This window comes from Dermacentor albipictus, chromosome 7, assembly GCF_038994185.2.
Source record: "Dermacentor albipictus isolate Rhodes 1998 colony chromosome 7, USDA_Dalb.pri_finalv2, whole genome shotgun sequence".
NCBI lineage: Eukaryota > Metazoa > Arthropoda > Arachnida > Ixodida > Ixodidae > Dermacentor > Dermacentor albipictus.
Window position 1 is genome coordinate 6,321,186 of NC_091827.1, and position 17,052 is coordinate 6,338,237.

The 17,052-nt window shown below is 40.9% G+C and overlaps 1 protein-coding gene across 10 annotated transcripts in view; it reads right to left on the reverse strand.

The window, feature by feature from the left end:
- LOC135916480 (calpain-B-like) overlaps positions 1-17,052 on the reverse strand; it is a 147,507-nt gene that overhangs the window by 22,059 nt on the left and 108,396 nt on the right. For 6 of the 10 annotated variants that reach the window (XM_065449871.2, XM_065449868.2, XM_065449861.2 and 3 more), the window contains exons 9-15: positions 15,539-15,714; positions 12,727-12,893; positions 9,257-9,474; positions 9,077-9,119; positions 7,613-7,645; positions 4,929-5,064; positions 407-499 (exon numbers count right to left, since the gene is read on the reverse strand). In XM_065449871.2, coding sequence (XP_065305943.2) covers positions 407-499; positions 4,929-5,064; positions 7,613-7,645; positions 9,077-9,119; positions 9,257-9,474; positions 12,727-12,893; positions 15,539-15,714 — 866 coding nt within the window. The remainder of the gene's footprint in view (positions 1-406; positions 500-4,928; positions 5,065-7,612; positions 7,646-9,076; positions 9,120-9,256; positions 9,475-12,726; positions 12,894-15,538; positions 15,715-17,052) is intronic. The other 4 variants (XM_070521585.1, XM_070521586.1, XM_070521583.1 and 1 more) reach the window with 3 other exon arrangements.

Sequence of the window (17,052 nt, forward strand, 5' to 3'; positions counted from 1 at the left end):
CTCATTAGACTTATTGGCATCATGAACCTTTATAAGTGCCACTCAAGTCAAGTGTGACTGCACCATATGTCAGCCCCTTTAGAGATATCAAAATGAATGCCAACAGAGCCAGTCCAGCATTTCAGATTTGTCTGGAGTGTAGCTCCACCACTAAATGCAACGAATTAAGCGAAGCCATAGAAGAGAGAAAGAGGAAGAAAAAGCGTGGTATGAAGCGCACGAGAGTGGAGGTGCTGCAAGGAGGCGGGGCCAGTGCTCCCAAGCATAGTTTGCGACTTGCCCGAGGCAGGCAACAAGTGCATCATTGGTATCGCATTCGCCAATGTTCTCAGACGATGGGCCTAACATTGCCTTAGCATGTGTCTCTGTGTGTGCACGTGCAAAGAAGAACCATACAAGGACTTACATTGTGAGCTAAAGCAGTCAAGACACTTAAGCAACTGGCGCCAATCGCAATCTTGCTCAGGCGGTGGTGGCTTTGACACCGTGCGGCGCACTGCTATAACGGAAAACCAAGGAGGACAGGCGCACAGGAAGAGAGTGTACATGTCTGCCATGCTAGACAGCCTAGACACTCATCTTTACAAACTAAAAAAAAAAAGTACTAAATAAAAGAGTGAACTTATGTACACATAACATTATAGAAGTGAAAAACGTGCTTGTGCTACGCATGCCACAAGAGCATGCTGTTGGGAGGCGAGATTAATGCAATTGTGTTTGCTATGATACATGACATGTCCCAAATATAATATCAGGAGCAAAGAGGTATCGCATTTGCAAACCTGCATTTTTATGGTACAGCCCTAACTTGTTTCTCAAGATCTGCACGAGGTGTCAACATTCCAAACTTTGCAATGATTCAGTGCTCAGGTATGGAGAAAAGCTACACAAAATAAAATGTTTGTCAAGTACGATACTCCTGATGAGCAATGACTGGGACACTGAGAATAAATGTTAAGATCCCTGTCAATGTGAATAAGCCATGATTCCACATCACAATTATCACAAGTTGGAAATTGTTCATAATAGATATTATTTTTTGCTGCTCATGCAGCAGCCGTTTTTAAGCTTGCAAACCATGAAAATGTAAGGGTTAAATGGTCGATAAAAAATTAAAACAAAAAAAAACAGCAAGCAGGTTATTAGGATAGGATGCAAGTCAACACGAGTGCATCACAATGCCACAGTGATGTTTAGTGCAAATCTGAGTGTGCAATCCTCGGCAAGCAGGGTCACAAAGGGTTTAGAAGATGCAAATTACTAAAGGCTGAGATACAATGGACTACTGATAAAACAGACTAATAAGATAAGACAAAATATTATGAACGTGCAATGCCATCAATCATGCACACTAGTATGTGGTTTAAAGGAGTACTTAAATGACATTTTTGACTTGTCATATATTGGCAAGAGTCAAAGTGCCCCAAATAATTCTCCATGACACACTTATTCCTATGAACAAGCTTCACTTTCGATACCCAGGAGGTGGATGTGCCAGGATGTCATGATACATTGGCTTGCATCTGTTCCTGCGATTGCTGCAGCTTCCGCCCGTAAGTGCAGCCAGGACAAATATGCACAGCACTCATGCTTATTATTACTTTGTTTTATTAATGTCATCATACCTAGCCTTACTATTATCTGACGTCAGCAGATCTTTCCCTTTGTCATGGTGCCATGATGCTACTGATGACACCAGGTCTGGCATTTTGAGACCAACTTTAGTATTAAATTAAAGTATTCTTTTGTTTGCCAAGATTTATACTTGCAAAATGTCATCCTTTTACACACGAGAACCTTGCGGTCAAGTCTCTACCACTTCAAATATATGTGTCGGTACTCCTTTAAGTAGACAGGATCCAAAAGTTCAAGTCACATCCAAGTCAAGGTGATTAATACAGCAGTGCATGGTACGAGCTATCAGTGGTCCACTGCACATGGCGCATACTCATGTGTTCAGTCATACTTGCTGGAATACCACGTCCTCTCTTTGAAAATTTGTAAATTGTAGCAAATGCTGGAAGACAGTGTAGTGAGAAGGCTTACTGCCAAGGCAGTGAAGTTATTCTTCTATAGAAGAGCATGAGTGATTCCCCTCTAATCTATATATAGACCAGATAAAGTTACAGAACTTACCAACTAGAAAATTTCAGTATTATATAAAATATCATATCTTGCGTGGTCCCTCTGGTTTCAACCATGTTCTTGCATGCTGGAAACTAGTGCTATGGGAAATTTCGTTACATGTATAATTGTATTAAGTGAAGACGAACTACCGAGCTGCCAATCTTGTCCCTTACTTAGGAAAGTGGTACATTTATTTGGCAAATACTACTGACTTCTGTATACACATTCATGCACCGCTCTTGACAAAATAAAATGTATCTATGTCAAAACACTGCTTTAAACATTTATAACAGCAGCATTTGTAAACTTGTATACAATGTTTGACTGTAAAACTTAGTACTGAATACTACTTTTGAAGCTTTTGGCCATAGCATTTGTAAACATTTTGTATATCGCAATTTGGTTGTGACAAATATGATTAGAGCACATATTAAAGATTTCTGCCAACAATTAAATATTTTTTGTGCCACTGTATGCATGAAAATCTGCCTTCAAAAATTTCTGGCCTAGCATCTGTCAACCTACTGCATCATAAATGGTTGAGTAGAAGTTAGGGCTTGTTGGTACACCACAGCTAAACTTAATGATAAGTGCGAAAAATTGCAAAAGGTCAGAAGAAACAGAGATCACCATAAAATTAGTGTATCACTGTTGTGTCAAAAGAACTAGCATCAAAAACTGCTCTTCAGGAAAAGTTTGGTAACTGAGTGCTAAAACGTGCATTCCAGGGAAGTGTGACTGACACCAGATGAAAAAATTTGTAGCTATGCAGAGCATGGCTTGTAGCAGAAACTGTTACATGCTTCGCAGCTGTTGGTGAGCAGTGAAGAAAGGAAAACTTGATTAATGCAACATTGTGCCAAGCACATCATGAATGACTAATAAGGCACCACTCAAAGTGGTAGAACTTTCGAGTCACAACCTGGGGTAGTATAATGTAAGGATTCGTTTCCCTTGGTTCGATTTATTTCTAATCATCCATCATGTAGAGGCAACTGATTTCAGTGATAATGTGGCCAGAGCACAACTAGGACCACTGTTAAAGCATAAATAGAGATAGCACAGGAATCGAATCGTTACATTATCATGGCCTTGATCATAATGCATGAAAACAATGCTAAAAAATGTGTGTGTAAGTGCGATCGACTTGCAGTAGTTCAAACTCAAGTAATTTGTAATCTGGCCTAAATTCAAGTAATTTCAAGAGTTATGTTTTTAATGTATTCTAGCATAGACATCGCAAATAAAACGTTTTCCCACACAAACAACTAATAAAACAACCTGGCTCCTACATCCAAAGGTGGCTCAAAAGTCATCTTTGGATGTGGCTAAAAAGCAATTTTTGAATATGGATGGCTAAAGAAACATGAACTTCGGTCACATCTAATCATGGCTAGCGCGCAAAATTTTTTTCTGACACCTGACTTGTTTAAAAGGTGATACAAGTGTCTCAACTATTGATGACTGCTGAGCAGCAATGTCCCCCCCACCAGGAAAGCCTTGTTGGCATTGCACCCACAAACTGATTTTGCTTGGCATTATGTAGAAGAAAAAATATGCTTTGCACATTATCTGTCGACATAGTTGACCGAAGTTCTTGTCTTAAACCATATTTTATTGTATTACTGATGATTAACCCTCCCAATCAGTTCAAATTGAATCATGTTGTTACTGCAAGTTTGAATGAAAGCAAGTTGACTGAAACCTACATAAAGAGTGCACAAAACTAAATGAAAGCGTTAAATCCAGGGCTGCAGTGTTAACATATAAATAACAAAATAACTTTTGAAACACTCCGTCTTCATAAAGATAAATAATTTGACAAAAGAAAGAAAGAGTCAAAGGTATTCAGCATTGAACTTCAAGCACCAGTTGTGCAGCAAAGGCTACTGGATTTTCATGTTCAACACAATTCTACCAAGCAATTTTTTACAACTCTAGTGTTTTAAAAGTTAAGCACTCTGTGTGTGGCACACTTTCATGGAAGCAGAAGAAAGCAATGCCAGCCTACTCTAGCTTAAAGCTTATCCTCGCAACCTGTCTGCATTTACTTAAATGTTTGAAAATGCTATAAATTCAATACTTAGTTCAAAAGTCAGTGGCAAACATGCAGAACCTTTCTTTAAGGAGTTGACCCATAAGAAATAATGTGCAGCGATGACTGGTCAAAATGTAGTTGCGTTGAAACAGTTCTACTCACAACCCTGGTTCCAACAACTTTCAAGCATTGAAGAAATGAAATATACCCAAGGTATGCCAGTAAACACAGAATGTACAAGATTTATCTTGTAGTAAAGGCTGTAAGAATATTACAAAGAGCTGGATCTTCAGTTCCAGTTCCAGATCTTCAGTTCAGGAAACCTTGAACAACATCGAACTCTTTGTGATATTCAGTTTAAAGCATGAAACCTTAAATAACATTTGATGTTTTCATACCTTCAGTTTTAGTTCTACACAACATGTGAATGAATAGATGGTTGTTATATTGGCACTATGAATGAATAACATGTAGCTAAAATATGAAAAATGTGATAAATAATTTCTGAATTCTGCAATGATTACAGGTACTACATTGCTTATACTGAATTGAATGTGCCTTACTGAAGTTTATGGTGCACAAGTTTACATTAGCAATCTGAGTCAAAGCCACACTAGAGCACGATGATAATGAAAGGGCAAAGCTAAATAATTATTTAAGGTAAATGAACACAAAGGCGGTGTATATAGCAAAAGTACAAATATGTCACGTAATGCAAAGTTCAAAGCTGCTGCAAAACAAACTGGTAACAGCATGGGGCAACCTTTGCGGAAGACCATATTGAGAATCTTCTGGAGTTCATAGCTGTTCACTTCCATGTCATCACCAGCAATCTTGGCAAACAGCGCTCGCAATTGCTGAGCACGATCAGAACTGGGGTCCTCTTCTTTCGCACGAACCTGGGATCACATTGCAATCAACTTCACCATGCACTCCTTTTGAGCGCAAGACACTAAAGAGTAACACTAAATTATTTCAGAGCCATTAAATATTCTTCGAAGACTGTGTTCTCACTTATTTGGCAGGAGAAACTTCGATTACTAACAGAGAAAACAAAAGGTTTTACTCTTTCAATTCATGTAATTATTTCAGAGCCATTATATTCTTTGAAGACTCTGTTCTCACTTATTTGGCAGAAGAAACTTCGATTACTAACAGAGAAAACAAAAGGTTTTGCTCTTTCAATGTCATGTAAGAACTGCAATGCTAGTACATACACCAAGTTATGTCACGCATTTTGCATACAGAACTGTTTGTATGTGGAGAAAGTTCTTAAAACTCATGATCAATCAATAAAAAAAAAACAATCACCCAAGCGGTTTCCCATTTCTCACAGTTTTGTTGAGGAATGCCCAAGCAAAAGGCAGCCCAAGACAGCTCGAGATGCCCGAGTGCCTATAAATAGGCTGCATCTTGGGTTTGTTTAGAATGCAATGTGACTCTTGTTCACAGCATGTGAAATGTTTTAGTTAGTCCCAAGCAAACATTGTACAAATTCATGGCGTCAAGGGCAAGTGTGGGGGGCTTTATAATGGCATCACCACCCATCTTCTGCTTTTCCAACTTTACTGGCTTACCAACTGTTTGTGTGTGGTCAAGACGGACATTATCAGTGTCCCAGAAGCAATTTTACCAATATAGCTTGACTTTGCATTCCAGCAAAGACTGCGCTAATTTTAGAAAAAGGTGCAGTATAAATAAAGAGATTATTACTTTTGGGGGGTAGTGGCAATGCTGAGACATCATTTTCACTGGACTTTGAATTTATGTGATAATGACTGATTAACTAACTAAAGCTCACTAGTTAGCTCATCTCGTCTGCTCAAATTAGTTACATTAGGTTACACTTTCCAATCATAAAAGTGAAAATGCAAATGCATTTTCATTTGCAAACACGAGTTTCTTGTAGGAACGCATGTTTTTCTCTTCTGCATATGCATTTGCTGTCGTTATTATGGTGCACAATGATGTACTTATTTGTAATGCAGTCATGACTAGTACATTTTTGATCATACACACAGGCACAACAATGTTTTGATCATGTGCCAAGTTGGTGTTGCCATGTGAGGTCTTTTGGGGGTCTTTTTTTTTCTTACTAGAAAATGAAGACTGATTTGATTTGAAGCTGGTCAATGCTCAAGGCATGCCAACTTACTAGGCATCCTGAGGCGGCTAACAATTTGGAGATGTTTGTCATCAAAACCTGCCACAATATACCTGCCACAATATACAGTTATCTACGCTTTTATTCTAACAATGTGGATAGAAGATTTTGCCCTTATGGCTAATATTTTCACTGAAAACTCCAAGCAAGATCTAATGTTTCGGTACACATCATTTTGTGGAGCACTTGGCACCTTTTCTTAACTGGTTTGTCCGGGGTAAAAGACATACACTTGTTCTCCGCCTCTTGCCAACTAGGAAACTGGACAAACCAGTGAAGCAACAATACCAAGTGTTTCAATGAACGATGCAAACCAGTAGTAGGACAGAGAATGGGTGTTAAAGAATTAAATATCAACTATCAGCAGCCCTTAATAAATTACACCTGTGTAACACTATGGGGACACTCACAGGAACATCATGAAATGGAAAATTGTTATCCACCCAACTGCGGCATAAAGCTACAAGGGAAACCCAAATGACACAGAGACACCAGTGCTACGATTAATTAATTGATTTCATCATTCATGCAAAGAATTTGTCACTATGTTTATAATCATGTCCAGCAAGTTGTAGATAGTCATTTCTGTGTTTGTATTATTACCAACAGTTCAATGTATATCTGCATTTGTTTGCTATAATTAAGCTGCATTATCTGGTTTTGCTGCTGCCGCCACTTGTACATCACATAAGGGCTTAGTTCGCCACAAGGCAAAGTCTGTGTTGGTTTTTCGACTGTGCTTCTTGTATCTCTGAAGTTGCAAAATATATACAATCTAAAATCCCACATTCTCGTTGAAGAATTTGAGCGAAAAAGAAGCATTGCGCAAGAGCTTCTTTTAATGTTCTTACAATAAAAACACTCATCCCTGCTCATGATCATGAAGCGCATTCTGGTTCTTCATTCAGTTAATGATGCCTGGACCATATTACCCCCCCCCCCCAAAAAAAAAGAAACAGCCATAGACAGAGTCTTTTAACTTTGATAAATAAGACATAGCAAGACATAGTGCTAGATGTAGCTTGCTCAAAACACAAGATACAGTGCCGAATGCATCTACAAGGTGTGTTCTGAGCAGTGAAAATAGTCAAACATAGAAATAAGTGAAGCTAACATGGTTCTGACTGGTGTCAGCATTACCAAATGCACTTACAGATCTAAAGAACATCGGATATAACAAAGAGACACCTTTATGTGGGATATGACTGTTAAAAATGAGGTTTGACTGTACTAGACACAAGCTCATTTTACTCCGCACTGGTTATAGACCAGTAAATCCTTACTGTGGGGGACTGCAATACGAAGCCAAATCGAAGCTGTAACGAAATGTAAAGTAGCAGTAATACAGGTGAAACAATGAAAATGCCATTGAGTATATTAAAGGGGTCCTGCAACACCTTTTGAACATTCTAGCTGCTTACCTAGTTACTAGAGAATGCTGTCGTTAATGTGCTATATTTACTCTAAAATAGGTTGAACACTACTATAGGTCGACCTCAATATAACGAATTCACTGAAACGAAAACATAATTCCAATATAGGTCAACCCACATCTTTTTAGAAAAAGTAAATAACTTTGAACATGACACACCTTTATTCACTGCAAGCTCGACTACTAAATCTCTCTAGTAAATGCCACAAGCTGCATCACTGGAAATGCCTGGGATGCTTTACAGGTGTTCTCGGCATGCTGAACAACAGCGTCCTCAGTGCTGTTGAGTGCTTTGGATATGCAGCATTTCTGAACGCCAATCTGGATAATTTCTAGACTGGCCTCACGGCGGGCGCAATGGTGGAACTCCATTAGCTTGGTACTTTTGCAAGCTTTGTTCATGAATATAGGTCGACAGCTCATTTTGGGTAACATTTTTAAAAAATGTAAAAAATAAAGTTTGACCTATATTACACTAAATTAAATTCTGCGGTTTTACATTCCAAAACCACACTTTTAATATTAGGCACGCCACAGTGAGGGACTCTGGCTTAATTTTGACCACCTGTGATTCTTCAACATGCACCCAATGCACGGTACACAGACATTATTGCACTTCACCCCTATAGAAATGTGGCTGTAGCAGTGACCTATTTTCGAATCAATACGGTACAAGCCTAGTACCATTACTGTACTTGAAGCGGTCCTTACAGTTTAATTCAAATGACCACCTGCTCTTTCCTTCAACATACTAAAATTACTAACTTTTTCTGAATCGTTTGAACGTGAGAGCTATTGGTAGGGTTTATTTTGATATTACGACTAAGCAGTGCATTCAGCAGAAGCAGGACTGGAGAAATTTCATCACTGATGAGCCGGTTCAGCCATCTTGTGGTGGAGACCGATACCGCAGCACTGAGAAATGGCTTCCGAGATAGGGTGACGCGACGGCGGGTCGCAACACAATAGTGAGGTTATGCCGGTACAAGAGGTTATCAGGGTGGCATACAGAGCACAAAGAGCACCGTTTCATCCAGGTGCAACGCCATCACTTCGAGCATAGTTTGAATGATGAGAAAGAGGGAACGTTACGATGGTGTAGCAGTAGCAGCATTTCATTACCCATTACTTGCTTCATACAAAACGCATTACAATATATTTTTTAGGGAAACATTGTGAGAAGATTCCATTTATTGGCAAATACATTCTCTACCTTTCACAGAATGTGTTGCAGGGCCCCTTTATGATCTTGTTTAAGGTCCTGTCAGACCATCTAACAAGAAGTTGCTGAGGGATAAATCAATAATGTGCTTACATTATCGGCAGGAGGAACAATGGCAGGAGGTACATCATGTTCACTAAAATAGAGAGAAGAAAAGAAAAGTAAGCACACCTATACAGATGGCACAAAATTATGCAAAGCAAGCACTGCATAGTATGTCTGTATGCAGTGAGCACACAAAGTCAAAAACAATGTCAAGAGAATGTCACATACTGGGAAATGTTCCTTTTTTCAGTGAATATCCGCAGGAGGAATTCTCCCGTCTGGTTGGGCTCGAAAGTGGAGGGCACCACGCAGTAGGTGCCAGGAGGCAGGTGGAAGCGTGTCGTCACCTCCCTTGAGTTGATGAACGTGTGTGACCGTGCCGCCGAAGGGTTGTACTTGAAGAATGACATGTCCAACGGCGTCGGACAGTTGTCGGGGTCGTCAACCTACCATTAGAGGGACACCAAAAACTGTCACTTGCCCCCACCAGGAATGAGTCATCATTGTCTTTCCACATATTGCTTTTCAGCACATACAACCCGCACAACAAATTCAGGAAATTTATCAGCAATCTTGTAGACAAAGCGTTGGAACAACGACAAACATCAGAATTTTCGCTGTGGGGTGTAGCATACGGCTTTTCTTATTTTATTTTTTTATCATTCTATTCATTCATTGATATTACCAAACCCTACCTAGGATAATTATGGAGAGAGTCAGAGGTTCCCCCCAAAAAATGATAGAGTTGTGAGGTTCAACACCCCAAAGCTGCACAGTGTAGTGAATGGCTCTGGATTCATTTTGGCCACCTGTTCTTCTCTAATGCTCACCAAAATCTAATATGCACAACAAGCATTCTTTAATTCCACCTCCATTGAAATGAAGGTGCTGCAGTCAGGAATCGAACCTGCGACCTTGTACTCAGTGCAGCACAGCCCCTGGGCTACCACAGCAGGTGGTCAGAGATCATGCTCTCTTTTACACCATCTACATGTGCAGTCAGCTAAAAAATAACACAGAAGCACATATATCAAGTTATTAAAATGATGAAATGCAGATCTAAAGCTTATTAAAGATCGTAAACATCCTCTTTATCAACAATGTAACCAGATAGGGCATTCCACATTTTTATTACACGAGGAAAAAAAAATTCCAGTAGAACCTACCTCATGATAAATGTCAACACTAATGCGATGAGCATTGAAATAGTGTAGCAACATGCCGTATTGCCACCCCAAATATGCATCATGTATGAGGTGTAAGTGCAGCCGGACTCCTCTCTCCTGCTTTACCCTCCAAACATTGCGCCATCTAGCAAAGCCGCCGCGAAGTCCACGTGTGTGTGTTAAAAATATTAGCAGACAGGCCACATGCGCACTGCACAGCAGCATTGCTAGATGGCGCAGCACATGAAGAGAAAAGCAGGAGAGAGCAGTTCGGCTGCAGCACACTCGCCTCACTATACAGTCAATGTCCTCATTTTCGGACTCCCTAGGGGCCGCGAGAATGTCCGAAAGATAGGGCAGGCCGAAAAAATGAGTGCATGCCTTTCATGACCTCCAAGGGCTAAAATCCCCACAGGCACGTCCGAAATAGATCTGTAGGCATGCGAGTACACTTATTAGGCATACCGGTGCTCGTATGGCGACAGATGACAAAGAGTGCACGCATGTATAATTAAGGAATACGTATTGTGTCCCATGATAGTTTCCCCTTTGCACTCTTGTTACGATTTGCCACAATACATCGCATATGCTTCACTGTGTAATATCATTGTATTGCGGCGAAGCTGACTTTTTGGGAACCAGCACTATGCAATGCCCTTGCAACCCTTGCATATCTGCGAGGGATACCGTGGTCACATGCTGCATACATTTTACGTACATATGCCAGGGCCTTTTGCACAGTTTGCAACGTGTATTATGGTTGTAGCACAAGCTGTGCGACAGATGCAATGAGCAGACAGCGCCCATGCATCAAGAACAGATACACTGTGTGCACACGTTACATGTGCCAGCACATGTGCAGAAGTGCAGCGTACTCCTCATGCTTCTAAGCCTTCCACCTAGAGCAAGGGGGTTATTGCACTAACTGAAGTTTTCAAAGTAAATTGCATCAGAAAACTTGCAAAGTAGGACGTATACACACAAGCCGCACACACGATAGCTTCGGATTGTAATTAGAACATGCAAAAAAACATAATTCCATTATGAGGAAACTGAGACAAAGTCTCAATTGGAGGACAAATATTATTGTATGTTGAAAATAGCCCATGTGGGTTCTCTTTGGGACATTCATGGTAGGATATCCAAAACAGGTCCATGCACAACATCGTCGGGACATCTGTGGTTGGATATCCAAAACTGGATGTTTTGGATATCCGGCAAAAACCGGCAAATTTTCTATCTGTCTCCTAAATTGTCCATAGACATTAGGACATGATTCAGGCATCTTACGAACCAAGTGTTCTCACTGAAAACCCTTCATCTCTCTCTTTGGCGTTGCTGATAAAGCTGAATTTCATGACTGACATGATCGTAGATGAATCAATCACGTGACATGTGATATGAATCGTATCAATTTGCAGCTAACAAAAAATTAAAATGATATTATGGGGCTTTATGAGCCAAAACCACAACCTGATTATGAGGCACGCCGTAGTGGGGGACTCCGGAAATTTTTACCTCCTGGGGTTCTTTAACTGCACCTAAATCTAAGCACATGAGTGTTATCACATTTTGCCTCCCCCCCCCCTCCCCCTCGATATGTGGCAGCCGTGGCAGGGATTCAATCCCATGACTTCGTGCTTAGCAGCCCAACACCACAGCCACTAAGCAACCACGGCAGGTTCACAAGACGGAGGACAGAAATGCGGATGGAGCAGCCCTCGAATGGACAACCGTGATGGAGCGAATGCAACCGAGCCGAAAATTTCAGCGGTGATTTGGCTCTACACCGCTTCGCGAAGCACTTCATGTGGACCGAGGGATTGTTATGGGAACAGGTTATGTACGAGTTTGCCTGCTCCTCATGCACTATTCACTAACTACTAAACACAACATAGCAAATGTAAAGAGGAGAATGGGCTACCATAAAGTAGGGAGAAAGGAAACTTCGACATCAACACACAGGGGTGGAGAGGGGGCGGGAGTCGCTAGGAGATAACGAAACTTTGAATGGCGGAGGACCTTGTGCTTGAAGTGCGGCTTCACGGCAGGCAGCACCACACTGTCGTGATGCCATGCCTCTAGGCGATATTCACGTATAACTCGCATGCCGAATTTAATGTATTTTTTTTAATTTTTGTACGAGTTGTACGCGCAAAAACACGGTGTTGAAGTTCCAAATACCTACATGGTGTTCTATGGGCAGGAAGTTATAAATGGTTAACTACTTCGTTATATTAATAATTTCGTTGTATTGAAGTTCATTATGTAAAGGTTGACTTATATCACAATAAAAAGGAAGGGTCAAACTGCATCAGTGAGTTTTCATTCACTGAACAATTCAGAAATCACCTTTTTCTACTAGTTGTCTCAACAGCCAAATAGGTGAGCCTTTCACATGCCATGTCATTTCAGTGTTGTATTCTGTACACTTCACCTTGTTGCATATAAAACCCTGTGTTAATTTACTGTAGACACGAACTTGTTTCAGCTTATAGGCCCTCCATAAAACAAGCAGGTGAGCTTCCTCACCTTGTAGAGGGCAAAGCCAATGGTAAGGAACAGTCCTGCCCCTAGAGTCCTGGCTGCCCGCCTATTCTTCTGCATGAGTGCCACTATCGCGGTGCAGTTCTGCTCCTCATCGTCATCGTCTGGGTCCTCCAGTGTGATGAAATACTGCGGGTTCACCCAGAAGGTATCTGCACAAATCAGGCTAGTGCTACAGACACTTGTGCCCAGGATGTACACTTGGGTAGGAGCTGAACATAACTGAAGCAATGATGGGACCTGCTCTTGACAGCTCATTCATTCTAAGTGAATTACGAAGGTCTACATACACAATTACAAACACACATGAAAGTGTACAGGGAAGGCATGGTGGTTGCAATTAAGCGAGCTTGACCTTGGCCAGTGGTATGTCTGAAATTGGCAGAAGCTTGACATTTGTAGTCTGTGCTCAGATTTTTCATCTTGCTCATCACGAAAAAAAGACCGGATGTTTAAGACCAGCTAATCATTTCATCACTGTCATGACAAACATCCTGACAAACACAAAATGATTGGCTGGTTGAAATGATTGTCATGATGGCTAAACGATTGCCTCAACTTCTTTTATAATGGTAACATTGTCATTACATCATTTTTTCATGGAAGCAGAAGGCAGGGTCTTATAGTTCTTGTCACTTTCTATCAAGTGCACTGTTTCAACACTGATGCTTCTGCAGCAGCAAGCAAGGACTGCACTGGCAGAGGAGAGAGCCCTGCACCTTTGAACAGTGCAGCACATGCAAGGCAGAGGACAGAACAGAAAGAAGGCCACACATCTTTGCAATCCATAAAACGTAAGGCCATTGCAGTACTACAGCAAACAATGTAGCACAGGAACAAAAGGTGCAAAATATTTACAGTACTACTTATTCCCAAACTGTTGGAGCTTTGTGAGCATCGTGAAAATTAAGAGTTTCTCAAAAACTGAGCCATTTTCAGGGCACTTCAACTTCCACTGAAAATAAGAAGCCCATGCTATAAATTTACACTGCATCATTTGATTTCTCCATATAACCAAAAGTATGGTGCTTCCATACCTTAGTTTTAACAAAGTAAATAAAGTAATAAAGCCTGAGGATGAGAGTGAAGCCGAGCAGACTGAGCCGAATGTTTACCTTTATTATTTCTTTTTCAATGTGATGCATTTTTTGCCTCAATCTTGAACTTTCTGTTTACCAGGTTTCAAGTTAGCATCTGACTTTGTACCGCCTTCAGGAACAGTCCATTTAACACAGCACACCATCTTCAGGATCAGTTCGTAACAAAACAGGTTGTAACATTCCTTTGTCAGAGTAAAATAAATCAGTTAAGAACATCAGTTCAAGTAGGCACAGTTCATGCAGAATGTCGTGTAAGATAACTGAAATTTAAAATTGGGCAGGGATGTATATTGTACTTTATTAGACAATATGCCCTACTGACTGTCATAGACACTGAAACATGGAGTGCCAGATTTTCACAACAAAATGACATAAATTAAACACTGGCCTTAACAACACATGTACAGGCATGGCTACGACTAGTGGGAACATGGAGCCCTATGGCATTGCTCTGCAGAGTACTGCACCACCAGCACCTCATAAAGTTTTGTGGCACAGGCGCAATCAAAGTGATTGGCGAAAAGCCGGGGAGTCGTCTGCTATGGCAAGTCTTCTGTCAAGACTTCACAAGGCACCAGTAGTGGCACTCTGCGGAGCGCTGCCATGGGCTCTCGTTTCACCGCTAGCATAGGCTGCACCTGTACAAAGCAACATCATTATATTGTTGCATGCAAAACAAAAAAATCTAATTCTGGGGTTTTAGGTGCCAAAACCACAATCTGATTATGAGGTATGCTGTAGCGGGGTTCTCTGGATAAATTTTGACCACCTGGGGTTGCACTCAATGCATAGTACATGAGCATTTCTCCATTTCAGCCCCATCAGAAAGCAGCTGCCACAGCCGAGATTGAACCTACGACCTTGGACTCGGCAGCACAACGCCATAGTCACTGGGCTGCCATGGCAGATCGGGTGCTAAACAAAATTATAACATTGTGCCTTTGTGTGTGCCAACATTGCACTGCAACACAGGTACTCACTGTGGCACATCATGCTTACTTCATGCAGTTTATACATTAAAAGGCATCAATATTATAGCTTCACATCAGACGAATTCTCACAGTGGGTGGGAACTGTGTAATTTTTGGCCATAGCCTTTTTTTCACAGTGGTAGAGCAATCATTCTATGTTGGAGTCAAGACTGTATTTTAGACTTCCAATTCATCCTTGATCCAAAGCAATGATTAGATGGTGGGAAATGCTATAATGCTAGGCTCTGAATTAATTTCTGACACCTGAAGTTCTTTCGTGTGTGCTAAATTCTCAGCACAAGGTCATTTTGTCACTCCATTCCTACTGACACTGAAACGTTCCACCCTGAACTCAGCAGCAGATATGTTCTCAAATGCACAGCAAACAGCATTAAATAAGGGTGAATGGATGGTGATTTTCGAAACCAAATCAAGCCTAAAGCAAAAAGTAATGGCAATAAATCACATATGAATACTTGTAGAAGATTTTTGTTTTTATTAGTTCTGCAACCTAACCGTTTGACTGATCATTAAAAAAAAAATTCATACACTTGCATGTCCCTACTGTTAACCCATATACCTTACATAAGTGACAACGCAATTGTGGTTTAGGACAACAAGGAGGAAAGAAAGATATCTCGCGTTCCTATATAAAATATCTTATACTGTAACAAATTACCAATAGATAATAGGATATCAAATAAGAGTCAACACAGTTATACGAACCAAGGTAGTTTCTGCAACCTCCAGCAGTGGCACCTCGAACCCAGGATCCTTCAAAGATGGACACCTCCCACTTCTTTTTTGATGAGTCTGAAAGTACTTCACTGTCCAGCGAGTCGGGGCCCAAGTTGCAGATTTCTAGAAATTGAAACTCTCGCACAAAGTCCCTTTCTGACATCCTGAAAATAAAGAGAAGTGGAGGAAAAAAACAGCAGTAACAACTCTAAGCAAACACCTGGCAATGTCTATAATAGAACTTGCACCATCACAAGTATTACATAGTTGAATAAGTGAGAGAATTTCAAAGAAATGAGAACTGTCCAAGCCTTTTTCTCAACATGTCAATTTCTCAAAGAAAGAAAGAAAGAAATAACGAACGAACATGTGCAATACTTTTTTACCAAGATCTACCGGGCAAAAGAAAGCGTAAGTAACCGGTAATTGAAATTACTATAGGTGGCGCTGCAGTAGATGACAATCTGATAGCAAGAGCACTCGGCTGTTGCCACTTCTCCCATTAGAGGGTAGTTAGGTAGACAGTTGTGGCTCGGGAAGGATTATGTTTCTTTTTGAAGGCAGGCCAGTCTATAAACACTAGATGGAAATATTATGCCATCTGCCTATTTCTGCAAAGTGGCCCTGCACTATCGCAACTTTGTCACTCCGGTCCCCTGGGCTAATCTCTTTAAGGCGAAAGCCTTAAGTGGCTCACTGCAATGGCTCAGACCTAAAAAAACATGGTGTCTAGTCGAGTGGTACAAATGTACCGTATCATCATCAGCAATGGCTCATACCCCTTTAAGGGAGAGGCTGCAAGTGCTCAGCAAAGTGAAGCAAACAGTGCATACATTCATTGATATCACCCATGTAACTCACAGAACAGCATATGTTTCAATAAAGAACAAGCTCAAAACAAGCATGCGCGCTGTGTTCTCGCATGCCTAGTTTGCGTTGAAGCGAGAGGCAGTACAAAGGCAGCACAGCTTGCCACTTCTGCTGCTCTTCATCACACCAGTGTTCTCACAGCAAGCGTCTGCAGTTGTTGAGCAAGATGTGTTCTTATTTGCCTGTGTACACATGCCAACATGGTTGTAAATTTAGTTAGTAAGCAAATGTTTACAGCAGCTTATGGAGCTGATAAAATGACTAATCTTACTTCACACCGCTGTCTACTTATTTGCTATTGCAATCAATGCTTTGTCTGTCAGGTGAAATCAAGTGCGACTTTGGCTGTCAGGTGCGACTTTTTTTCATGTCCCCACTAGTATGAACATTCAAAACTATGTTGCCTCTTCATATGGAGACACTGTGACTGAAAGGGTTAGAAAACATGTTGCCACTACCTGAAGTTTCTGCTCTTTTCAGAGGACTGGCACCTTCTGATCAGCATGCGGAGAGAGCAGCACTATGTCCTGGCGTTTTTTTATGCGTCCCGTGTTGCCCTGTCAAATCTGCTTTTTACCAATCTCATCCTTTCACATGGTACAGTTAAGCAAAATTTTGCCAGCTGTAACTTC